This window comes from Carassius gibelio, chromosome B13, assembly GCF_023724105.1.
Source record: "Carassius gibelio isolate Cgi1373 ecotype wild population from Czech Republic chromosome B13, carGib1.2-hapl.c, whole genome shotgun sequence".
NCBI lineage: Eukaryota > Metazoa > Chordata > Actinopteri > Cypriniformes > Cyprinidae > Carassius > Carassius gibelio.
In genome coordinates this window covers 9,396,190-9,423,116 of record NC_068408.1, presented here as the reverse complement: position 1 = coordinate 9,423,116, position 26,927 = coordinate 9,396,190, and the positions used below count along the sequence as shown (strand labels likewise).

The 26,927-nt window shown below is 36.6% G+C and overlaps 1 protein-coding gene across 1 annotated transcript; it reads right to left on the bottom strand.

Moving 5' to 3' along the window:
* Window positions 1–1,604: 1,604 nt before the first annotated feature.
* sptlc3 (serine palmitoyltransferase, long chain base subunit 3) lies at window positions 1,605–25,060 on the bottom strand. The gene is made up of 12 exons (XM_052571671.1): window positions 24,561–25,060; window positions 23,723–23,923; window positions 21,951–22,105; window positions 21,033–21,181; window positions 15,814–15,938; window positions 15,068–15,161; window positions 12,390–12,495; window positions 11,246–11,465; window positions 8,473–8,599; window positions 4,631–4,766; window positions 3,225–3,354; window positions 1,605–2,429 (listed from the first exon to the last, which is right to left on the bottom strand). The coding sequence occupies exons 1-12, from the start codon at window positions 24,669–24,671 to the stop codon at window positions 2,316–2,318; spliced, it is 1,668 nt and encodes a 555-aa protein (XP_052427631.1). The 5' UTR covers window positions 24,672–25,060; the 3' UTR covers window positions 1,605–2,315.
* Window positions 25,061–26,927: the final 1,867 nt, after the last annotated feature.

The following is a 26,927-nucleotide window of genomic DNA, read 5'->3' as shown; positions in this document are numbered from 1 at the left end:
CACACACACACACACACACACACATAATTTAAAAAAAAAAAAAATATATATATATATATATATATACACACAAACACAAAAGTATTCAAAATGTTGGGGACACTTTTTTTTTCTTATTTTTTCCCTTTTTTTTGTTGAAGAAATTTATACTTTTATTCAGCAAAGATTAATTAAATTTATCAAAAGTGGCAGTAAAGGCATCCACAAAAATATTAAGCAGCAGCACAACTGTCTTCAACAGTGATAAAAAGAAATGTGCATCAAATCAGATCTAATGAAGACTGGCGTAATGACTGCAGAAAATCCAGCTTTGCCATCAAAAGAAATTACATTTAAAAATATATTAATATAGAAAAAAAAATGTCTTATTGCAATAATTTTTTTATATCTTTAATTATATTTCACAAGTTTTAATTGTTTGCCCTTTAATTAAAAAGTTAATTTCTAACAGGCAGAGGAACTCATCCACTTTGAATGTGTATTGGACGTCTTTTTTAGTAACAACCTTGGTTGATAAATGTTGTTTTCCAACTGTTTGCAAATGTTTTCCAGTGCAACAACAATTACTCCCACTGTGTCCCTGAAATAGCTAGAATAAAACAATGCATTCTCCGATGAGTCTAGTCCCCAAGACATCCTGAGTTTCTCACCTCAGTCTTGAGAAATCTTCATCACTATGGTGTTGGTATTCTTGAAATAACAAACATTGTTTCAAACATGGGTGAAACAAGTGCAGACTAGACCCCATCTGTCTGTAGCATTTACTATCTGTCTTGATTCCTCCCAGCATTAATCAAGTGGTTACCCCACACCTGCGGAATGTGTATCTCTCTACTAATTGCTAGTTTAAGGTGAATATTGGCTCGTGTGCAGCATATTTGGCATGTTGAGCTCTAGCGCTCAGACAGCGATTTTGTGTCTCTTTCAAATGTAACAATTAAGTTTTGTCTCATTCAAGGCAGAGAATTTGGGAAAACATGTGCAGACACTACTTTTTGTTAGCACAAATAATTTTGCAGCAAATGAAAGTCAAAGAGGTAATTACTATGTGCTTTGCTGTTTACTGTGGTAAATAAAGTTACCATAGAGACCCTGTGAATGTGGAGGTGGCATGTCATAATTAAGGATGAAAATTGTAAGTTCTGTGCTTGATTCCTCTTAATGATTCTGATTCTTCTGTCATTTAATTAACAAAGTACTACTGTGCTTTGGAAGTGCAAAACATAACAAGCGACAGTAAGCTGTATGTGTTCTCTAAAAAGAACCAGCTCAAAAGAATCATTTGTTTGGGAATTGGTTGAATTGCATTGCTTGTTACTGTATGGTACTGATTCACTAAAAAGAACTGACTCGAGTTAATTTGAGAATCAGAGAACTCCAAACTGAATAGGTGTTTGTTTTTAAGTCTAACGGTTTTTCAATTTGAAGTTTTCTTGGATCACAGTTCTAGGTATTATTAAACTAGATGTTTTGATTTCTGAAGAAAATAAGAATGAAATAAAATCTAAAATGCATGAAACAGAAGTTCTGCATCTGAAATATGCAAACAAATGACACAAAAACCCTTTCACACTTTCCAAGCAAAGATTTGATTTTCCAGGACAACCAGTTTATAAATGTTTTTTATTATAATTATAATTATTATTTTTTAAATCAGAAGTAGTTTCCTGCACATGAAATACAAATTAATCCATGTCAGTGTAAATTTGAAGGACTTGGAGCTGATAGCTGCTATGTGTGCATGTTTAGTGACTGTGAATGACTTGCACTGGGTCTGAAACGCCCAGCCTTGTTCAGTCTCTTTCAGTCAATGTAGTTGTGGATCACACATACACATAATACAGCACAGCATGGTCTTTCATCAGTCCATTTTAGCAGCAGGACAAAAAAAAAAAAACAACAGGATTTATTATCCACAGCTAGTTTTGATGTAGGTCAGTGTTAAGGGAGTTAACTGTTTGATATATGTAGATCAGCTTTTGATATACATTCTAGAAACACGGCCCTTTTCCAATCAATCCCCTGAGGACAAAATCATTTAACAAACTTCTCAAAACTGAGAAACAGCAGATTAAAAAAAAAAAACGATAAAATATAATTTTTTACAAAATATACATGTAAAAGTCAATGCCTCATAGTGAAACACACCTGAAAAAGTGATAAACACTGCAAAAAAACTTTTTTTTTTTGGTAGGGGGAGCAGAACAGTCCTGTGTGGTATTGCAGGACACTGTTTCTTCTAAAAACCACCAAGGCATTCACACCTTGGCAGTCTCTGGACAAGCCTTCACACTCACAGTGATGATGATGAGTGATTAGCTGTCCAGCTCAAAGTCTGTTTCATCATACAGTTCTGGCCGATAGGAAGATCTGTGCCTGGAGAACTTCAACTTGATGTCGTCTCCAAGTTCATCAAGGCTCTGGAGAACCTGGAAGAACATGAAGTGAAATGTGAAGCTAAGAAAATCAGAGGTTGCTATATAGACTTTTTTGGGGGGAATATGCCTGAGATGAGGTACGTCACTTTCTGCTGCCCTTTACAGTGGCATTTTTATGAGGCATTAAATCGGTTTTGGATTGTAAAAAGCACTAAATCAACTGATCTAAAATTGAAATTGAATAGGTGTTCAATCAGTGTCATTAATTGCAACCCATTATTCTTTTGAGGCAATTCTTTACTCAAAGATGTACAACTTACCAAAAACCATACCAAAATCATATCGGTCAATTTGGGATATTTAATTTTGCATGCTTCCCCTATATTAACATTTAAAGTACCTCATCTCATCATAATATATTGCTCAATCTAAGTTGATCTTTGAAAACACTAATAACTGGCTAAATTTAAACGTAATCTTTAGCAAATCTCAAAGTGAAATCCCCTTTTCATTTTAATTTAGCAAAGCCCACATTCACAATTTTTATAGTGTTTTATTTTGCCATTATTTAGACACAAGAATAGAGAATTTTAATACTGGCCATATATCATAACATAATTCTGTCAATCCGAAATCACATAGAATTTGTATATCTGTGCATCCCTATTAGGAAATCTTTGGAAATAAACTACATTTTCAGCTTTTATGTTTTAAAATTTGTCTTTGTGCCTCGACACTCATTTCTATTTCACTTGACAAAAGTCTAACACAAACAGTGAACGAAAAACAACAACAACAAAGAATACAGATAGAAATAGATAGAAGTGGAATGTTGTAGTTTATTACCTTATCGAGCATTTCTCTGGTGTGGGCGGCAGACACACAGAAGCGAGCCCTGGCCTCTGTAATAGGTGTAGCCGGGAAACCTACAACTACAACACCGATCTTCCTCTTCAACATGGCTCTTGAGAACGCCCTGTGAGCAGATGATTAACAACTTTATGGCATATCATCAATACGGATTTTATTGTGAAGTTTATGCACAGACACACTAGCAAAAGTACTACTGCCAAGCATCCAAATGTTCTATAACAACTTGCATCTTCAAGTTTTTTTGTTTTGTTTTTTTGGGAGAGCTGTTTACTATTGATGTCATAAAACAGGTAGATGTTTTCACTCTAGTCCTGAAAGCAGTACATGCCTTAACCCAATCTAAAGTGTTTTCTACATTCAAGCTTCCATACATTATTAGTGCTCTTAGTATGACCATCTTCATTACAAACTGAGCCTGTGATTACACATCAGAAAGACACCGTCTGTCTGTTGAAAGTAGAAACATTATGCAGGGTAAAGCTGTCGAGAATCCCATTCAGAGTTTGCACTGTCTGCTACCTTTCCTCACCCTTTGAGTGAAGGGAAATCCATTGTGAACCGCACAGCTGGACTGTCATTTGCATTAGCCAAGAGGGAGAATAAGAAATGGATTGACAGGGAGAGAAAGGCAAAGGGAAAGGTATAATGGAGGAGGAAAAGATTGAGAGCGAGAGGAGGAGAGTAGGCCTCCACTTTGTCAGAGAACAGAGCGGCGACGGAGAGTGAAAGCTGGATTTAAAAGGCCTCACAGCTGCCGTCGTCTTTGTTGGTGTGCCAGGAAGCTGTTATCTTTGGAGGAGTCTGAAACGCCTGTGCAGTGATGAGCTCTCGCATGTCATGTTTTCTTTCTGCCTCTCTTGTTTTTTTCCTCACCACTGATTCATGCATCAACCAGACCATCCAAGATGGCTACGGTCCAACGTCTTCTTGAAAAGACCACATCGCCTTCTTTGGAATGACCAGTGGAGATGACTGCAGCTTTTGTTGGGGTGTCCTCAAGCAGTTAGTACATTTCCAACATGGCATTCAAAGCTATCACCTTTGTAACCCGATGTAAGCCTGGCATTGTTGTTTTATTGGCAGCCCGAAATGTGGGCAGGTTCACAAGTTCAAAGAAGGATTACTATAGCATCCAGACAGTGGAAACTCTCCTTAATCACAAAGAAGACACGAGACGAGCTCACAAAGAAACAAAGTTTTGCTTCTCGCTGGCCCAGCGATCTAAGCTGAGGGTTTTCAAATAGACTAAATAGGGTTTGTGTAAATGCGAGCTTGGAGATTCTGTAGTGTAAACTGATGCTCTTTTATACATGTTGTGTGAATTGGACTTGGCCAGAATTGGTCATCCGAACGGGCCACTGGCTTTAGGAGGTGCTTACCCAACTTTTCCAGGTAGATAGAGCAGGAGTGGTACCACTGGAGAGTCCTGGTTGCCGTAAATGATGAAGCCCATCTCCTTCAGCCGAGATCTTAAGTAGCGTGTGTTCTCAGCCAGCTGCCGAACTCTTCGCTGGCCTGTGGGGGAGATGCAGACAGAAGCGTCATCGAGGAGAATTTGTTAGCTTTCATTGGAAAAGGAGAGACATAAATGGGAGTCTAGAATAAAGTAAAGGTCATGATTTACAACAGAGCAACCACAGGTCAAAAGGAAAAGTGCAAATAATCTCAAAGGGCTCCTCCACTGGGACTGTATCTGAAGGATTTGATTGTCCTCAAGATGAGAGGGATGCAGACTATGAAAGTCTCAGTTACAGTAGATGTCCTGCCATTATTTATAGGCCAATTACTAAGATGACAGTGAAACTTTACAGGCATATTTTTGCACAGAAAAATACCAAAACCTGCAATTGTCAGAAAAGAAATACAAAGGACCACAATAGTCAGTCAAATAATTTTTCATAACCGGTATACTATCTATACAATGCATAAAAGCTTGCTGTGTTTGGACTGTCTTAGGAACTAGTCTGGGGTGTGTTTTCCAAAAGCATTATTAGCGAACTATGGTAGTTAGTTCCACTGAAATCTATTGGTAATAACAGAACTTGCGATCACAGTTGCTTTTGGGAAATGCACCTCTGACTAGCAGTTAACCAACGTATGATCAATCTTACCTTTCAGATTCAATATTCACATTTTCCCTTTTTATGTCACTGAAATGTATGGCCGGTCCTAATCAAGGAATTTAAACGACTAAAGTAAGACAAGTTTAAGCAGTAGCACAACATTTACCAAAGCATATCGTGACATCACAAGTGGCACATCTGTGCACCTGCCTCGCAATTGCCCAAACAACCTGAAGGCACTGACTGTGGTGATTTGATAATTTGTTTATGATATTTTGTATAAACCTAAACTGTTTGAATCTGATGGTAATTTGAAAATACACGTGTAATTCTACAGTAATTTGTAGCACTCAGAGAGTCTGCACCCACTCTGCGGTAGCATGAACGCCAAACAGACCATGTCAGGCAAACCATAGAACAAATACGTCTACAAACTGGTCCTAAAAACAGCTGGCACAGAGATTAGCCCACTTCTTTCCAATTTTTTGCCTACACTGTTTGCCTGCAAGTTTCCTAGTTGTCTACTTAAATATAGTTGAAAACACTGGGGAAATGGCCAACGAATTGCAACATAATGTTGTGGCATAAAGCCATACCACCAGCGGTTATTTCTCTGACAAAACAGTCTTAGCAATACCTTAACTTGCCTTTACCTAGACAAACTAGAATGTAGACATTTCACCCTTTTATAAACAACTATTAGTTCCCTTTAGGATATAGGCTGATTAAGTGTGAAAGACTAGGAAAGGGGCCCAAAAGAGGAGACAGGAAATGACATCACCTGCTCTGCAGTTCAACTCCCAGGATCGGTCTTTTAATAGCCCCTCATTAAGACCATTAAGTAGTTAACTGAGACAGAGCAGAGCCATTCATAAAATAACCCAAAAACATAGTAACAAACAAAAACAGGAAGAAAACAGAAAACAATAAAGTATTACGGATGTTCAACATTTTCATTACATTTTGAGGCTCTCTTCAAAACGCCTCATAATGTGTGTGTGGAGTCAGTGGATGTGAAAAAGAGTAGCAGCTGGTTTTGTTTTGTCAGGCTGAATGGTAGACAAATTTCATCCTTTGCCAAGACACTCTTGGCTTGTGCATAGGATACAATGGATTTGGCACACAACTGGAGACTGGGGTAAACTGAGAAGCATGGACTCAGATGTGAACGGTACCATGCGGTTAGCGGTAGCTTAGCGGTTACCACTCTGGACTAGTAATCTGACCTTTGGTGGTTCGAACCACAAAGAGATCATTCAATGAACTTGATGTGATTGGAAACAATCAGTAGCTCGATGAACATCAATATCTTTCACTCTCTTGTCTCTTTCAGTTTATGTCTACCTCTCATTCCCTCCTCCATGTTTAACTGTGTAAATCATGCAGTTCTGGGGGCTGGCCAGGTCTGCCTCCAGCACTCTTTGGCACCATGGCCTGAGTTTTTGGAAAACAACGGCATGTTTGCATATAATTACCTGTGAACCGATTGGCAGGTATTTCAAAAGGAGGTGGGCTGTAAAGCTATGCTCAGAAGACCTTATGTCAGCAGAACGAATACAACCGCTGTTAACTTTCATTACATTAGAAACTCTTCAACAGAAACGCTGAAAACTGGCAAAAGCTAGAAACAGCAGGTGGAGCTCAGACTAAACAGTTAGTCATGGACGTGGTACAAGTTTAGATGTGGCAGGTCTTCTGCAGCATATTGTGTTGTATTCAGAGTGAGAAAGTGAACGCTCGGATCAGTGTGACTCACCCACCACAGAGCTGCACATCATGCCAGTAATGACACACATGGGCAGCTTGTCCAAGTCTGATACAGACATCACAGTGTTCAACAACTCCAAACAGCCTAGAGAGATTCTCTTCAGACAAGCTTGGGCTAGAATCACTTGTCCAACTGAAGCAGAGGAGTTTAGCTAGTTAATTAACTCCGCACTATATTTTTGTTTCAATTTGTATTAAAAGGTTTATTTTTTGGTGACTCCACATCTGATTTTGATTTTATTTTGTATAATTTTTTTTATGCATATACTTTAATGCTCATTTAATTTTAATGCATAAAACTATTTATTGGTCAGTTTAATTGCTGTTCTGTTGACTCACACTACCGTTCAAAAGTTTGGGGCCAGTAAGATCTTTTTCTTTTTAAAGAAATTAATGCTTTTATTCAACAAAGATGCACTGGATTAAGTGATAGTAAAAATTTTATAATGTTACAAAACATTTATATTTGAAATAAATGCTGTTCTTTTGAACTTTCTTTACATCATAACATCCTGAAAAAATGTTTAAGTTTTCCACAACTTTTCGATATTGACAGTAATAAGGAATGTTTCTTGTGAGGATATCAGTGAATGCTTTCTGAAGGATCATGTGACATTGAAGACTGCAGTAACAGCTGCTGAATAATAATTATTAATATAGTATTTTAAAATGATACATAATATATATATATATATATATATATATATATATATATATATATATATATATATATATATATAATTTAATATGTCACATTTTACAGTTGTTTCTGCATTCTTGATCAAATAAATTTGGCTTTGTTGCACATAAGCTTTCAAGAACAATCAAAAAATCTCACCGACCCCAAATTTTTTAACAGTAGTGTGCTGAACTTAAGGCTGGCCTTCAATAGTCTGAATCCCTTCCCATCATGGTGTGAACTGCGGTGAAATAAAAATGAAACGTATTCTCTAAAATAATAAATATATGGATCAACGCATATCAAAAACAGAAGAGAGCTTGGGAAAACCATTTTAACATCTGGTGCCATTCTGCTGACTCCTAATACTTGGAAATATGTGACCTTTCCTTGACTAAAAGTCTCTAAGACTCTTTAAGCCAGTCCTGTATTTTACTGAAATCTGTTTTCCATGAGTTATACGCTGTAGCAAAATAAATTTATAGTGTTATTAAATCCATGTGATTGAGAAGTGTTGGGTGGAGAATTTCAATGTCTTCCGATATTAGAATGGCTGACTAGTTTGAAATCAACGTCTTCTAACACATCAAGTGTAAAGTAGTGCATCTGTTGACTTCAGTCATGTGATTAAGTTTTACAGAATCTCTTTCATGATTTTATGCCTCAGTATTGCTTCAATGTCTATACATTGCTTTTTTTTTTTTATACCAACCTTCTGTTGTTCCATCGACACCCATGATGCATTTAATTGCCCTGATGATCTGCTCTACGACAGGTGGGGACATGGCTGTAGCGTACACGGCACTGTGAGAGTGACTCCGCAAATAATCCACCAACTCCTGCAAAAAAACATGTCCATCATTAAAGGAATACTTTCAGAATTTGTTCACATTTATGTTACTCAAGTTCAGACATTCTGCAAAAGATCTCCTTTTGTGCTTCACAAAAATAAGAAAAACACTGGGTTAAAAAAAGAAAATATTTTAATAGAATAAAGAAATGAATTATATTAAATAAATTACAATTAAACAAATTTAATTCAATTAATTTAATTTAAAATAAATTATACAAAATTGTAAAAAGAAATTAATACTGTTGTACCAGTTAGTAATTACTGCCAAAAATGTCGGAATGAGCTTTCCTTTTAACTATTTTATGGTCTACACTCCTTGTCAATGTTTCACAAGCTGTGGTAGTATTATGGTTAAAGTTATGATTTGTAAGTTTGAACTTTTGAGCAGGTGATCCATGAGAAATGTATTGCACCCTAGAGCAAGATATTTAACCTCAGGTTTTTTCAGCGAAAGAAACCCTGTAATAAGTGATTTTAAAAAATGACTATATACAAGAGTAGAACTGAAACATTGTGCTGTCCAAATTACACCACTAGATGGAGATGAAACCACACAACGCACACCTGAGACACTGATTGTCCAGTGATAATGACAGCTTCTCTATTTGTTGTCATTGTGTAAAATCTTTTTTTTTTTTTTTTGTTATGGCTGACACAGGATGTTAATTTTGCAAACTGCTTGTATTGGAGTCCCTTAACTGGTTATACTAACAGCAGATCTGACAATGAGACAAGCGAACACGTATGGACACTAATACAGGCTTTTCCATACAAACTATTACAGCTGTCATGGAATAAGGCGACACTTTGTACATTACAAACAAACAGTTTTGGAGATTGTGTCTGTCCTGCATCCATTAAAAAGCTTCTGAGTAGGAGCCAGGACCAATATTCAGCTCTTAATCTCTGTCCTCAGACATCTGCATCCACTGTGGAGGGACATGGGGAGGGGAAGCACCTCGCGGTGCACACGGGCCTCTGCATCCAGATGTGTCCTCTACTTTGAGGATGGGGGCGAAGGGGTTTTTAGGGGAACGATCTGCAAAGCAAACATCTGCTTCCACTTAAAATGCAAGATTTGAAGTACTTTAGGTCCTGGGAGCTTTGTGGAAACAGCATAAGATAAGTCAGTTAAGAGAACGTGTCCGAAAATCCACCCACATCTGTGGAGCAAGGACTGGCTGGAGCTGTTTGGCGGCTCTCTTTGCGAACCTCCCACTGTGCTTGTGTACAGTGTCCTTATTGCTGCTGAGAGCATGTGTTTTACTCTGCTGCTAAGTACCTTTATAAAAATATGGTAAATCTACAGGAAAGGAACAGAAGTTTTCTTTGATAAGCTGACAAGTTTGACTAAATGTCTGCTGACATTTTTCAGACAGAAAAAAAATATGAACCCTTTAAGTGCCCCTCCCATTTTTGAATATAGATGAGAAAGTGCTCTATTCAAACTTAAATTGTTATAATTCATGAACACTTTGCAATACAGACCTAAGGCTAGACTCTTCTTTTAGAAGACAATGCAGATTATTGCAGAAGTGGACTCATTTCAAAATATTAAAGTAATGTATCAAAAAGTGTACAATTTTCTGTTAAGAAAATGCACTGTACCATTTTTATTTTATCAAAATATTTTTGAATCCAAAATCGCTATAAAATAAAAGCCTTATGTCTAAATAAGTTATGTTCCAAATTTGAAGTTGAGATATATATATATATATATATATATATATATATATATATATTGTCAAGATTATAAAAAGGTTTGATTCTAAAAGACCACAATACATTTTGTTATATGACACCTGATTCAACTCACTAAGGGGAAGACTGCCAAAATACATTAAAGTCCCATTTCCATTGGTAACGCAATGTCTGATTTTAAAATGGTTTTCACAGGATGAATTTTGAGGTTTTAAGTTTTCAATTGATATGTAAGTTATAAGTATTACTAAGATATGTGACAGAGAAAAAACACAATGAAAAACAAAAGCATCAACAGGCCCACCAGTGGCACTTAAGAGGTTAAAAGTGTTATTTTTTTACAATTATTGTAATGATTATCTATTTATTTTTAAAATGGTAGTATACATTACAGACAAGTACCACGTTTGGAAGCAACCTTTAAAAACCTTCAATTCTGATTTGTTCCATAAAACAGAGTTGGCAATCGCACAGTCTCACCTTATTAAATTCTCAATATTACATAACACATGTATGGGTTCTCTCTCTCTCTCTCTCTCTCTGAATGTGTAATTCAAAGAAGCTGCAGTCTTTTTAATTTTCAGTCTTTTATAATCAACTGCCATGTTCGTGATGTGGTTATGAAGTGAAGTGGTCTTTTTTAATAGAGTAATGAGTTGAGAGAGGCGGTGTGACAGGAGCGTGAGTGACATTTGGGGAACATATGTAGTTTCACATCATGAAACAAGACCATGTGTGCGAGTTTGAAAAAGAAAGGAAGGGAGAATGGTGTGCACTCTGAGTAAAGGTGATGTAACTCTTTTCTGTACCACGAGCGTCAACAAATGACAAACAGCAGCGCAACGATCCAAATTTCTATAAAACCTTGTGCTGTCTGCCTCAGGAAATGTCTTGTTAAAAGCTTGACAGTAAGGCATTACATAATTCCTACCTTTTTCCCAGCTATGTACCCGCCAGCAGCCCCGAAGCTCTTAGTGAAGGTGCCCATTAGAACGTCCACTTCATTGGGATCCACCCCAAAATATTCTGTAACCCCCCGTCCCGTGGGCCCCACGGCCCCGATGCTGTGGGCCTCGTCGAGGTACAGATAAGCCTTGTACTTCTTCTTTAGCGCTAAGATCTCCGGCAACCGGACTAGAGAGCCTTCCATACTGAAAGAAATAGACAAAGACATTTCAATTAGGATGTGTAAGAAATCAGATTATGGACATAGAATGGTAAACACAAGGCAAATATGTGACTAGAAATATTTTAAATGATTGAAATAGTTTAATAAACTGTATGTGTGTGTGCGTGTGTGAGTGCATATATAAAATGTTTAACATGTATATGAATATACAGACAGACAGACAGACACATACATTAAAAAAAGTGTATTTTTTTTTACATTTAAATGATCTAACAACAACTTTTCAAGTTTTTTAATATTAACGGTGCTGTAAAGGATTAGTTAAACATAAAATGACGCCAACTACTTAGCAGATATCAGTGAAATAGACATAGAAATCACCTTTCTCAGTGATGGCAATAGGCACTGTAAACAGTATTATGTGGCTACTGGTACAGTGGTTGTAAGTTAGTGAATCATTCATAATCTTCTATAATCATGCATGAATTTCATATAAAGTTCATGAACCTTCAGTGTTCACTTCAAAGCACACAGAGGACAGATTTATGGAATAAATGACCTCAGAAAAGGGGTTATCGAGTTATCGGTTATGCTCACGAGACTGGAAAGGGTCACACAACCATGACTGAAGACTTTGGCCTCAATAAACTAACAATCAGACAGGCAACAAGAGTGATAATTGTGATAATAAAGATAATTTTGTTTGTGCCACCAGTTATTAAATCCAATTGCCTTTAGCTGTTAATGATAGTAAATTCATTTTTTATTGTTTAATTAACATTCTGCTGCTTTGTAAAGCATCTTGAGCTGTACTTTTGTAGGATAACCTCTCTATAAATGTAGTCTTTATCAATTTGCTTAATTAGATCCTTTTTTTTCATTTGATGTAGCTTCTTACCTTAAGGCTACAGTGAATGGAACGGTAAATATTCACAAACAAACTGACCTGTAAATGCCCTCCACCATGATGAGGATCTTCTTCCAGGCGCGATGGGTACGAGGTTGACCAGAGCAAATTGCATCCTTTAGCATTTTTTCTAGACTCTGCATGTCTGTAAGCAAACACAAAACAGACATTATGACACAATCAGGTATTAAAATAAATATATACTCTTAGTTGGTATTTAACCATAACTCAGGCATTGTCTTGTGCTAGTCATGAGCACAAGTGGAAATTTGATTCAATGAAAGAATTTTTAGGAATATATATGGCTGTAATATTACATATCACTAAGCTTCTTTACAGATTATGAACAACCCTTGAATTCTTCTGTATGTGGCCAACAAGTCTTTGGATGTACAGAACAGTGTTTTTCAAGCCTTCTTCTGTAGAGACGCCCCAGCAATGAATGTTTTAGATTGCTAAGACACGATTTGACAGTGGTTGCCAGACCTAGCTAGAAGAAGGAACATGTCATGGTCTGGTAAAACAAAACCCAAAATAAGTGACCTACAGTGTATCTTACCAAAATAAGCATCAAGAGTTTTTTTTTTTTGCCTTTCTGGGAGGGTGAGGGTTTTTATGGAGAACTGCTTGAATTCAATGATCTGATTTATTATAGCATAAAAAAAAACATTAACCAAGGCTAAATTACATCGTACTGCAAAAAAAAAAGAGAAAAAAAAAAGAAAATGGAAATAAATTATATTGATTAATAGTTATAACAAGTAAAACTGAGCTCTAACTGCACACTGGGATATTTAACAATGCTATTATTGGTAGGCCATATTTAGTTGTGTAAGCCCAAATGTGTGACTGTATTCTGTAACCAATAACCTGAAGTCGCTCATAACAACCACAACCAGACATGGCAACACTGCAAACTGGCCAACAGATGGCAGAGTGTAACTGCAAAATGACAGATTTTGAAAGCCAACACCGGTTTCATTCTGGCCTGTGTTCCATCTGATCCCATTCCTCCCCTTTTACCCTATTAACTTACTGCCTTCTTCCTACTGTCTCTATGAATAAAAAGTGACAAAAAGCCCAAAGAAAAGAATGTTCCATATAGTCTCTCATTAAAGTGGCCTCATTTCAAACAGGTGGACGTATTTAGGCCAGTGAAGGCCAATGTGGACGCGGCCTGCTTTCACTATCCATGCAGTCCTGAAATACTACACTCACCTAAACAGATCCGCAAACGGTTTCAGGCCAAGAACATCTATACAACAAACAATGAGAAGTACATTTATGTGGACATAAATGCCAAACTATTTGTGGCTAGATGTTTAAGTGTTTTATGTTGTCACTAGTTAATTCAAGATGACAATGAAAGCATTTGCAGCTTGGTTATAGAGACTCCAAACAAATAATACAAAAATATACTCTGTTTGCAGGAAAAATCCACCCACTCGCTTCAAAATATGTCTCACTGACGTATACAAAACAGCAGTGATCATTATTCAAAACAATGTGCAAATGAAACAACAAAAATCCATTATTTTATTCAGTGTGCCATATTTACAGCTGCAATCTTTCTCCGGAGAAAACACAAGTCTTCCAGCAATTCCTTGCGTAACTGATCAACTAAAAAAAAAAAGGTAAATCTATGGCCTAAATATTCCTGATGTCAACAACACATTTAGCGCATTTAAACAAATTGAGTCCGTTTGCATTTAAATGTTCTTTTTGAATGAGCAATCATTCAGAAAAACAGATGTTATTATCCTCTTCTGCTTTTGGATATTTTTTTATTTTTTCCAATGTGGGTTTCGCAATCCTCTGGAGACAGATAAAGAATTAAAATGGCAATGCACCCCTAGCGTGGTAGGTGGTAGACGTGGTATACAACGATCAAAATTCAGATGAAAAACGTTGTTATGCAGTGCTATTAACAGAGAAGAACGTTTACTGTATTTTCCACCAGTTTCTGCAAATGCTTGCTAAACAGGTTGGCTTATCATATAATTATGAACCTTAACTCACTGATGCATTTTATTTGCTTGATGGTTATCATTAACTCATCAAATCCGGTTGTTGCAGTACATCATACACCGGCATCTTTACGAAATCAGAAGAGGGGATCTCTGCACGAGTTCAAGTTGAAAGTTCAACTTCAAGCAGCATTCTTTTTCATTTCTGAGGAACCAGAACATGGCATTATGTTCAGACACCATAATTAAACAAACCTGAACCAGCTAATCAAGTTTTTTTTTTTTTTATCTGAACAATCGCAGCCAAGAACAATGGACTAGGGTTGCTAAACTCCTCTGTCACTTTTTATAAGTCCATTTTCAGTGGCATGTGGAGGCCTTCGGGTTTGATGTAAGGAGCCACAACCAACTATTACACGGCGCTGGCTGAGTACATTCAAGCTTTTGTTGTTCATGCATCAAGTATTCTCATCCATCCTCTGGAGAAAGATGCACACTAGTTTTCCAGTAGCTACACAAGAATACCATTAACCACTATGGATTCCCTAAAGCATAGCTTTTATAAAACCCAAATATGCCTCGCTGCAGTCGACTGCTTAAATTTAGCTTGCTAACCATCACAAAATGTTTTGACCTTTGACGATTGACCTCAGTATTTACAAATGTTTAACCTTGAGCAGTTGCGTGGATAACTGAACACACCATGACCTGGTGTTTTTAAACTTCATACTATTTTAAATATGTACTCACTGTTGTGCTTGAAGACTCGAATGGTGGCCCCAGACAACCTGGCTCCCAGAATGAGGGATGTGTGATTTAGCTCATCGCTCAGAATCAGGCAGCCCTGGAAACAGACATTGGGTGACACTTTAGAATAAGGTTCCATTAGTTAATGTTAGTTAACTACTTTAGTTAACACGAACTACTGTAAGCAAGAACAATCCTTCAAGCATTTATCAATCTTAGTTAATGATAATTTCAACATTTACTAATGCATTATTCAAATCAAAAGTTGTGCTTGTTAACATTAGTTAATGCACTTTGTGAATTAGCATGAACTAATGATGAATAACTTTATTTTCATTAACTAACATTAACAAAGATTAATAAATACACTACTAAATGTATTGTTCATTGTTTGTTCATCTCAACCAGTTCCTGAGGTCTTCTAATCTGAGCTGATCATGACCGACCACATCATTGGACCCAGCATAAACAAACCTTAATGAGACACCCTAAACAAGTGCTGTCAGTTCTAACTGTGTTTGTCTATCTGATTGAGCATTATTTTTAACAAGGGTTTGTTTAGTGTGCTGGATCATTGGGTAATTCAGCGGTGCGTGAAAAACTGTTTATAGTAGCAATTAATAGCAGGCTCCCAGAGATAATAGATTAATACCACACTTCTGAGCTCACTTCAACAGATAAAACTGAGTGATTTAAGACAGATGTTCAAATAAAGAGGCACTGCCGATGATTCAATCTGAAATGCTCACCTTTCCGACTAGTGCCGGAATGTTCATGGAATTGGTGGCGAATCCCATTCCAAACGTCATGGCAGACTCCACCCCCAAGAACTCTGCCACAAGTCGCTCCAGTTTTTCATGGGTGCTTAAATTGCCTATAAAAATAAAAAGAAATGTATTCTTAAAATGACACCTTTATCTCATATGGCTACATGAACCATGTTTTAAGAAGAAAGTAATTAGTGAGAAAAAGCTTGTGAGATTATCAATACCTTAAGGAGGCTTTTGAACAAATTAAATCCAAGCCAATAACAGTAGTAGCAGCCATGGTAGACCTCTTTTTAGTTTACTTAATTTACATGGATACTACTAAACAAAAATAACGACTTTATTCAACAATTTGTCTCTCCCATGTCTCCCTGGAGCCATTTTGGAGAGTATCCACTGAACGTAAACAATGTATGCTGTTCTGGGTTAAGGGTGATGCCGGGGTGATGTGGAGGAGACAAATTGTTGAATAAAGTCGTTATATTTGTTTTCTTTGAGCACAAAAAGTATTCTTGTAGCTTCGTAAACTACGTTTTTGGACCTTGATCATGTGTGGATCCTTGCTCTCTATGGGAGGGTCAGAGAGCTCTGGGAATGCATCAAAAATATCTTAATTTGTGTTCCAAAGATGAACAAAGGTTTTATAGGTTTGTAACAACATGAGTAATTAATGATTTGTTTTCATTTTTGGTTGAACCATCCCTTTAATGCTATGAGGGCCACAGAAGGAATGTAAAAGTGCCTCACACCACTGGTAATAGAAAGCAGAGATACACACTTTAAGAATTCATTAGCCCAGTCTTTCCAAGTCAGATTAGGTGTTCTTAACCGCAAAATTTTCCTGCATGCCTCCTTCAGCTTTTCTAGTTTTAGAGGCTCAGGCAGGGTCAGCATAAAGGAAACAAACGAGATCTGTCAGAACATGGGAGGTGAAAGGTCATTAATCACTCAGTAGGTGCCTTCAGAGGCTAAAGACATCATAATGTTGGTACATAAATGTCAAGAAATCAAAAACAAACAGAACATCTGATACTGTGAGATAAAATGTGACTCAGTGTCCTGTATAGTTTAAATATATAGAGAGGATCTGGCTATAGATATGTGCCATAAATATTTTTTTTCATAATTTTTTATTACTACTGTAAACAATGTCATTACTTTTTGAAAGCCCATTTAAAACAGACCCTAAAGTCAGAAGTTATCACATCTAAATAAAAAAAGACTCACTTTTAAGGGAGAGTTAAAAGGGATACTCCATCCCAAAATGAAAATTTTGTCATTAATCACTTAATCCCATGTCGTTCCAAACCCATAAAAAAATAGTTCGTCTTTGGAACACAATTTAAGATATTTTGGATGAAAACAAGGAGGCTTGTGTCCTTGTGTCCTCTGTCCCATATACTACCAAGTAAGTCACACTGTAAGGTCCAGAAAAGTATCCAAGTCATCATCAGAATAGTCCATCTGCCAGCAGTGGTTCAACTGTAATGTTATGAAGCAACGAGAAATCTTTTTGTAAGCGAAGAAAACAAAAATAAAGACTTTTCTTTGTCAATTCCTTTGTCAATAGTCTCTGTGTCCCTCCATATCACCGTATGCTGCTTATGCCATGCTAGAGAGAGATGGCAGGTTAAAAAAAAAAAAAAAAGAGGAGGAAAATATCAGAGGAACAAAAAATAAAAAATAATAATAACAATCTTCACTTGTTTCCGCGATCGTTGTTATTTCAGGGTGTGTACACACATACAAATTAAATATAAATGAAAACATTCCTAAACACTATGTAGTTGTTGCAATGTTAAAATGCATCCACATCCACAGTGCTTATGTTGGCATCATTTCCTGATCCCATGAACACCTTACCCATCAAAGTGACAAAAAGACCATAATGGTCTGACTGCTAGAAATTTTTAACAGCTTTATCCAAGAAATTCTGGGTAAAGATATATTTCCTACTAAATAAGACAGAAGTCCAGAGTGGTTGTACAACACCTAGTGTTAGTCTGTGAGAAAACGTTTCTCCTTTTACATGATTCCTATAGAGAGCTTTGTACTCTAAAAAACTATTGATTACTCCAGACCTCGAATCATTCCCTCTCACAGCAGCAACTGAAGCGTGATGTGTTTGATTAAACCCGAATCTGGGCTGGGTGGACACACTGCACTTCAGTGTGATAACTGAGAAGCTCTCTCTACAGAGGAAACCCATAAGGGTCTTGACTTCTAACCAGGATATTGTAGTAGTCTAATGAAGTGAGAAATGAGAGGAAGACCCATGTAGAGTTGATTCACCTGGTGGGAGTGTGTACACAAACAGAAACTACCCATAAAACATGTCAAGGTTACGCATTTAACCATGGTTCCTCGAGGGAATGAGATGCTACAACGAACGCTATGGGGAACGCCTTTAGCGTAAGCGTCTCTGAATATCATGTGCAATCTGTCTAATGAAAGGACGTGACGACACCAGCGGGGTGACGTAAGCAACCAGGAATCTATAAAAGCACATACCGCGCAGCTGGCATCAGCTTTGAGAAGAGAAGCAGGCGCTGGTAGGGGTGCTGGGAGTATGGCTTTTGAGACGCAGCATTAAGTTCCCTTGGGGAGCTATGGTTACATGCGTAACCTTGAGACGTTCCTCTTCAGGAACTCGAGCTGCGTCGAATGCTATGGGGAACAAGGTGCCCACGCCCCCAGACTTCCAAATCCCTGTGTATCCAAAGAGCACAGCTAAGGTGAGAGAACAGAAGAGCCCAGAGTGGCTCGCATATCAAGGTCATAGAACCTCACAAAGGTGAAGGGCAGATGTCCTGCATGGATAAACCTGCTAAGAAGGCCTTGGAGGCCCATACCCCATGTGGAGTGAGCCTTATCTCCCATTAGCGAGGGGAGATTGGAGGACTCCTAGGCCTCGGCCAAGTCTGTACCATTTTGTCCAGTCCAAGGGGAGCTTGGTGAACTAGAGAGAACAAGAGGGGTTCTCTTAAATGTCTCCTGCGATGTCTCCTGAGTTGCAAAGAGGCCCACTTGTGCCTGGCCAAAAATTCTCCATATCTGCAAATTTTTCAACTCCTGTTATGCAAAACTGGTCAACTCTCTACTTTTTAAACCAGTAAACAGGTTTATCCACCTTAAACAGTAGTCCCAACCCTAAAAAGATGATTTACAAAACTTTGTAGCTTAAATAAGACAAATTTTCTGGTGGTTGTAGAGTCATCATGGTGAAATATTTAGCTCTTTTTATAATAACTGTGACACTTAAATGGCCTATTATGTTGTCGACTCCTCCAACCTGAGTGCCACGTGCTTCAGTGATAATGTTTGACAACTATAACAATGTTAAATCTATAAACTCTTTGCACATTAAAATAGTCCACGGTGACTGAAAACACACACATTATAACACAATCTGAAGACACACAGACAATCCTACAGCAGAATTTCTGTAAATGATTGATGCATCTGTCTTAAAAAGTGTCACCAAAGACAAACACAGACATTATTGACCTTGCAGTCGGAAAAAAAAAAGTGTCAACTGTGTCTGTACCGTTATAGTTAAAAACCTATTACCCCAACATCACATGGGTTTGATGTAAAATAGTAGCCTAATGTAATTTGGGAAACGCAATAACATCTTCACAAATCTCCAATAATTAAAACACTTTAAAGCAACAATGTTTTCCATTTGATTAAATTATGTAGTTATATGAAATATATGTATGAATAAGTATATACTTTATGTAATATAATATTTTACATGTTCAATATATTTATACTTATTTTACTAATTTTTATGTTTTGGAATTCTACAAAATGATTTAAAAATGCCCATCCCTAATATGCACATACTGTACATACACAGGCGTCTAATTAGAAACTGCATTTTAATAAGGAGTCGTGGGGTTAGTTGTTATTGCTCATTTTACAGAAGGCCTGCGGAAATATATCAGAAAGAAACGACAACCTCTGAGTGATGCAAAAAAATTAATTAATCCCTGAAATGAATAATGAATGATGCGAAAAAGCCTTTACACACAAATACCTCATGCCTCATGATCATGTGTTTTTTAGTGTCTGTATCTGTATTTGGATTAGATTCACCACAGTCACTGCATACCAACGCGGATAAAGATCTCAGATGACCTACTTTACTCTGAAAATGATCTGATATCTGGTAAAACATCATTAAGAAGGGTGTGTATTTATTCTGTGTGTGTATGTGAGAGGAGGAGACAGAAAAGTAGGTGAGTGACGATAAGAAATTGAGAGAAAACAGTGGTGAAAATATTTCCAACTTAACTGTCATGTCTTGACCTGACTGTGCTCACGTTATGTTTTACGGCCTTGCTTATGTCAGAACAGGTAGTGACATTCATCAAGCAGCTGAAAAATGCAACACATGCAACAAGCCAGAATAACCAGATCCTTGAACATTCATCAAACCAAAAAGTATTTTACAACTGTGCCCGAACAGGTCTAACCTCCATAAAGGATTTCCATGCCATTTTACCAAGGCATTTCCCTGTAAGTTGTTTGTGATTACTCAGTAAGCATTTTTTAAAGTCACTTTAAAGAGAATGCACTCGCAAAAAGTAATTTTATATCAAATTAAATGTTTTAGAGCTTGGCGTTAATAAAGAAAAATACAAATATATTCACTACATAGCTTTTCGAGCCTGGAAATCGCAAGACTAGTTTTCTATCACTGCGGGAAACTTATCATGAGTGCTTTAAAAAAAAAAAAAGTGCATGCACCCAGAAAACCATTTCACCTCTTAGCTTTAGTGCAAACAATCCAGCTTTTAACCTATAATAAACATATTTCAGCATGGAAATACGAGGAAGTTCATTATGGGTCATTTGACCAATCATAATACATGTAATAAATCTGTAGAGAGAGATATTAAACAGTCCAGTCAATCATCAACTTATGCTGCAAATAAAAAAAAAAACAGGTTGGGCCTTTAATGAATTACCTAGAAACTATTTGCGAAGGAGGAATTCTACGAATGCTGCTCAAAGCAGGTCTGATCACAAGTGGGAAAAAAGCATTTGACAGGTTAATGATGGCATTAACTAAACTAAAATAGTTGCTCAATAACCTACTACGCTTGTTCTTATGCAAACACTGTTGGATGCTATGGGTGACCCGTTTCTGTGATTGTAAGCAGGTTTCGTTCGTGGTGCAACCACACACTTACCTAGTTCCTGTCTTGTGCTGCAGACGCCCACCCCATACTGCCTGGTCTCCTCTGCCACAGTTTTCAGGAAGTCGACATTGTTTTCAGCGAAACCCAGGTAGTTGTAGGAGCCCATGTTTATGACATTCTCAATGGTTCTCCCTGTTAACCTGTCAAAGAAGTAACACGTCATCAAACAAGATGTGGAAAATATGTTTTTTTTTTTTTGACTATAGCACATACATAGATCTTTCTTGTTCCAGGTTGCAACTGAAATCAATGGGTGTAATATAGAAGAAAAGCATGAATTGCTAAGAAGCAGTAAGCGCAAGTATTGCAAGTGCGGCTGTTGAAAGAAAAAATCTGATGAAATTACAAAAGCCATAATCATATACAGTAACTGGTACACCATATTAGTTTATCAAATATGAATATATTTATCCCCTGATGAAATATGTTGTTATTATTATTTAGTTTACAGTACAATTCCAAGGTTCAAGGTTTTTGCAATAAGTCTCTTATGCTCACCAAGGCTGCATTTATCGGCTCCAAAAACAGTATTTATATTTTAACAAAGTAACTTTTTTTTTTTTACGTTTTCTATTTTAATATATTTTTTTAAATGCAATTTATTACATTGATCGCAAAGCTTGAATTTTCAGCAGACATTATTTCAGTCTTCAGTGTCAACATTTTGTATTATTATCAATGCTGAAAACCATTGTGCAGCTTTGTATTTTTGAGGAAATCATGATGCAGTTTTCCCCCAAACTTTTCAACTGTAGTTATAATAATATAATATTTTAATATATTTCTCCCATGATACTGGCCCAAAAAGTTGGCTCACCAACTTGCTAGTTAAGAAGTCTTGCCTAAAACATGTTCTGGTCTTTATAACAGGATCACAACTGTTTGTTTTAATGCAAAGCATATACCTACCTAAAAGTCCAGTTGTAATCATCTGAGACCCTTTCCATGACGTCAAAAACCGGACCAGGTAAACTGCATATAGGCCGGTTCCAGTTATCCCTGACCCTCGTGTACAGGTTCCGTTTGTAAAAGTTTTCAAAATCTTGGTACAGAGGAACAAAGTCCTGTAATACAAGAAACTGGTTACAACAAAGTGACCATAAGCACTTTTAATAACCCAAAATTAGTAGTATTTTGTGCATTCCTCACCACAATATACCGTATTTATTAAAAAATAAGAGGCATAGAGCTGACACAAGCCATCAGCATCAGTCATAAAAAGACACTGTTTGTATGTGGGTAGTTACAACCGGGTGAATGTTTCAAAACCATCTGCTTTGTGAGTATCAGAGTCCTGAGAGACTCACCCACATCTTGTTCTTAAATAAACTCTGCCAAAGAACAAGGCAGAGTCTAATCAGACTCCTCATTGTGCTGCCTTTATTAAACTTACTTTGAACAAATTGCCGCCTGACTTTTACAAGTTTTGCATAAGCTTTTGACTGCCACTCATAAGTTTTTCTGGTCACTGAGGAGGTTTCTGATCTTTGCCCAGCTCTTCAGATCATGCATTCAAAGCGTTCTTTTAAGACACCAAGAAAGCTTAAACAAAACAAAAAAAACTGCATAGCATTTTTTTATTTTATTTTTCTCATTTAACACAAAGAATACACAAAGCACACAGTTTAAAGCTTTGCTGGTGTGTAACTCAAACAGCAATGTAGTAGAAACCCCTGTTAAACAGGAAAAGGGAGAACAGAAATGCTGTGAGATCATTTGAGGCTGCATGTAAATTTTGCTCTTAAATGCTAAGGGGGTGTATAGGTCTACATACCAGGCATACTCTGTGAGATGTGCACTGCTGAAGTAAAAACTGTTCTTTTCTGGTTTTTATATTTATTTGTAATTGGAAAATAATGGGAAACGATGGTGCTATTTCAGCATTCCTACACTGAAAAGTCTGTTGCACTCCTTCTTACAGATTTATGTTTTTGCACTTTACAGATTAGGGCTTGGTTAGATGATTTAGACACTGCCAATTTGGCTGAAGTGTTTGGAAAACATGGCAAGCACAGTGCAAAAAATCCACAATTGGTTACTCATATCATTATAACACAATTTTAGCATTTTAGTTTGCTAAATCTGACAGTTTACCGTTTCATAATCTTGCCAGCTAAACTTAAAAAAACTCAATTTATGCCTTTGAATAATCGCATTTGATGTAATGCCACCAGCTTTGAGTTGGAAATGTGCATGAAAGAGGCATCTTTGTGAAGGCGGCATTCTCAGCGGACAGACTGAGAGCAGAAATAATGAACCCACACTCCTTTGGGGTTTAATTGCGTCTTTAACCTCCCCGGCATCACCTCACACATATCATGGAGATTTTCCGTAGTTAACAGTGTGTAAATGATATGACATGAAAGAAAACACTTCTGTGTGTTGACAGTAAATTTGTCTTGACAAATACTCATCTTTTTACAGTTACTATTTCTAAATGTTAAGAATGTAACTGAGCATTTGCCATTTAGAGACACAGAAAGTTGTTATTCTAATCCAAAAATAAAAGTTCCACCAATCAAGTGGAAGGTTTACATGAGGTAAAACTAAAACTAATTATTAAAAAAATATGTTTTCCCCCCGGTGTGTAATGAACAAGACAAACTGGAACAAACTAACTAATTTCTACACATGATGGTTATCGCACTTTGAAAAATATATTAGATGGAGAGCAACCCTACCTTTTGCTCTTCTCTCTCCTGGGCCTGATGGCACTTCTCGAAGCCAACCGCTCTTAAGAAATCCCTAAAATAGCCAAAAAGAATGACAATTCCATAACCCATGTATGTCAGGACAGCTACATACATGGGGGCCTCCTCAAATGAATCTTCACCCCTAACACGAGGTTGATGAAAACCGTCTCCCTTGCCATTTTTCTGCACCTAAAATACCATTGACAAAACATTCAAGTTAATAATGTTTTAACTGCACTGCAATTTAATAGACAAAAGACATTCAAACAAATGGGCCTACTGCATAAACTAAACACCTCAAATAACAGAATTTAATAATAAATGCAATTTCTAGGTTTGCTTATACTTTCACAGCCAATACTACACTTTAAATAACAAATACTATCGTTTGTTTGATAGTAACCACAGTTAAATTAAGAGAGAAGCTAAGCCACCAGTGTTTTGCCTGTGGCTACAAATACAATTTTTACAGTTAAACTATTTATGGTTACCAATGCAACTATTTTCATAAGAATAAATATTTATGTAATGACGAAAATAGCACTTGGACTTTAAGCATATTTCAGTGGTGACTAACTGGTGACTCGTTTTTCGAATGATTCATAAATGAACCATCTGAACGAACCGATTCGCTGAAATGAACCAGACCTGTCAAACCCATAGAGTCAAACCTAGGAATATGTTGTTAAAGTTACGACGTTGTCTGTAAAAAACTACATTGTACTACAAGTCCGCCTTAAAAATCACTCCTTGCATTTTAACATGTCTTTTTAAAATAACACGTTTAACTTGCAGCGTTGAGCAGAAGTTATACAATTTGACTTACCTTTTCTTTTTTGTGATATCCATTTTTCATACTGTTGCTTTGCAGTTGTTTCTGGTCAGAATGACACTTCGGGGTTCCTTTGCATGAATGATGTTCATCTGTTCGTATCATGTTTGCGAAGCGTCAACACTGAAGAATGAATTATATAGGCTATTGAACTTCTCTTCTCTGTCCCTCAGTTAGAGAAGTGTCTGTGTTTGTTTGTCCGTTGAAGTGTATTTCCCTGACGTGACTTCACCATCCGACTTCATTCTCAATTGACTTTGATTTGTGTACACACAACTTTGGACCAGGAAGTATTCACAGACATCAGGGAGAACGAAGAGACGCGAATGGGCGCTGCCTTTGACAGCTTGGTTGATGATAATGGACGAGTTCCAGGCTTGTGCAGTGTGTGCAGACGCGTGTAGGTGTTTCAAAGTTGGCCACAGTCGTTCTGAATCTGCGTCTGAATGGGTTTTATAATAGCTTCAATGAAAAGCAAAACTAAAAGTACAATTCCCGCAGCCACTAAAACAGAGTTGTCAGTGGTGAAAGATAAACTGTTGAAAAATGCATGTGATGCAATCGAACTATTATACAACCAATTAGCAAACAGCATGAAAAAATGACTTGATTTACTTAAATTAGTTTATTATTAGGGATGCACCGAATTTTTCCGGTCGCTGAAAACGGCATTTTCGGTTAATATGCCACACCACACCGCCCGGCTGTGTTCAGACTGATTCATATGCTCGACTAATGAACTTTTAATGAAATTAAATGAATAATGAAAATTTTGTTTTAATTGTTGTTCAATTACTGTTATTAGTTTCATATATATTATATCCATATACAGTATTTTGATTTAATTGCACTAATAATAACAAAGCTTGACAGGTTTTTACATCATTCTTTTGTAATGCGTCTTCCAAATGAACCCACAACCTAATAAGTTTATATATAAATAAATAATTAATGAATTAATCCGTTAATCCGACAAGTTTGCTACTTCTCACCGCTGTTTCCTGAGTTTTAGAGGGCAATTACTCTTTGTCGCCCCCTGTCGTTGTGTGGCGTCCGTTTGGGGTGGTGCGCGCGCAGTCAGCGAAGCCAGACGAAAGTATAAATTCTGCTTTCAGCGCGCAGGTTTCTATCCTCGCCTCTCGTCGGTTTGAAGCGCTGCTCAATTTTCCGCTCGTGTAGCGTTTATGCTCTCCGGAATAATAAAGTCCGCTCAAATAACGCGCCTAGAGGAAACTTCTATGTCCGTACTAGGTTACTTGTACTTGTTTACAATAGCGCTACTGTGCTGTACCATGGCAACGCTGGTAAAATGACGCTACCCTCTCATGACGCTATGATCTGCTCTGATAATAATAGCTTTGTAGGATTATACATTATTTAGATAATTAGTTTAAAACCAGTTATATATTATTCTGTTGCGTGGAACAGAATAAAAACAATGTATTAATATTAAGGTAATATTATTAAGGTAACATTTTACAATAAGGTTCCATTAATTAATGTTAATTAATGTAGTAACTAACATGAATGAACAATGAGCAATACATTTATTGCAGTATATAATAATCTTTAATAATTTTAATTAATGAGAATACCGTTGTTCACTGTTAGTTCATGTTAATTCAGCACGAGTTAACAAACACAACTGCTGATTTTAATAATGTATTAGTAAATGCTGAAAATATCATTAACTAAGGTTAAAAAAACACAAGCCAATAAAACCACTCTCAATAATAACCACAGATTTACTGAAAGTAACAATAAAATTGGACAGAATTTATTTTAATATTAGTAAAACTTTGCAATAAGGTTCATTAGTTAACCACTAGATAACATTAACTAAGAATGAACAATACTTCTTTGACATTTATTAAATACAGTATCATTAAAATTGTTGAGTTAAATTAAAAGGTCTTACAAAATGACTTTTATATGATTTAATAAAACAATAAACAATCATTACAAAGCAATTTTGGTTTTGGTTTTCGGCCTTGTGCATTCAGAATTGTCAGTTTTGTTTTCGGCTCAGAATTTTCATTCCGGTGCATCCCTAGTTTATATTAACCACTATTTAACGGTGTCCATTTATTTTAAGAACAAGTAACAAGAAATGGATTATGGATCTCACAAGGAGGCACTGCAAAGGTTGAATGTTTAGTATGTTATCAAAGTTGTTGTAATTGTTGCAAATCCATTAAACACAGTGTTTACATTATAATAACTATAACATTGTAAACAAGTGGATTCAAATTTCCTATAATTTTTAACAGGGATCGTTTGGAAAGATAGTCAAAATTCTGCAATTTTAAGTCACAAATTATAATTAAAAATGAAGTCACAATTCACTAGCCTATCTTTTTC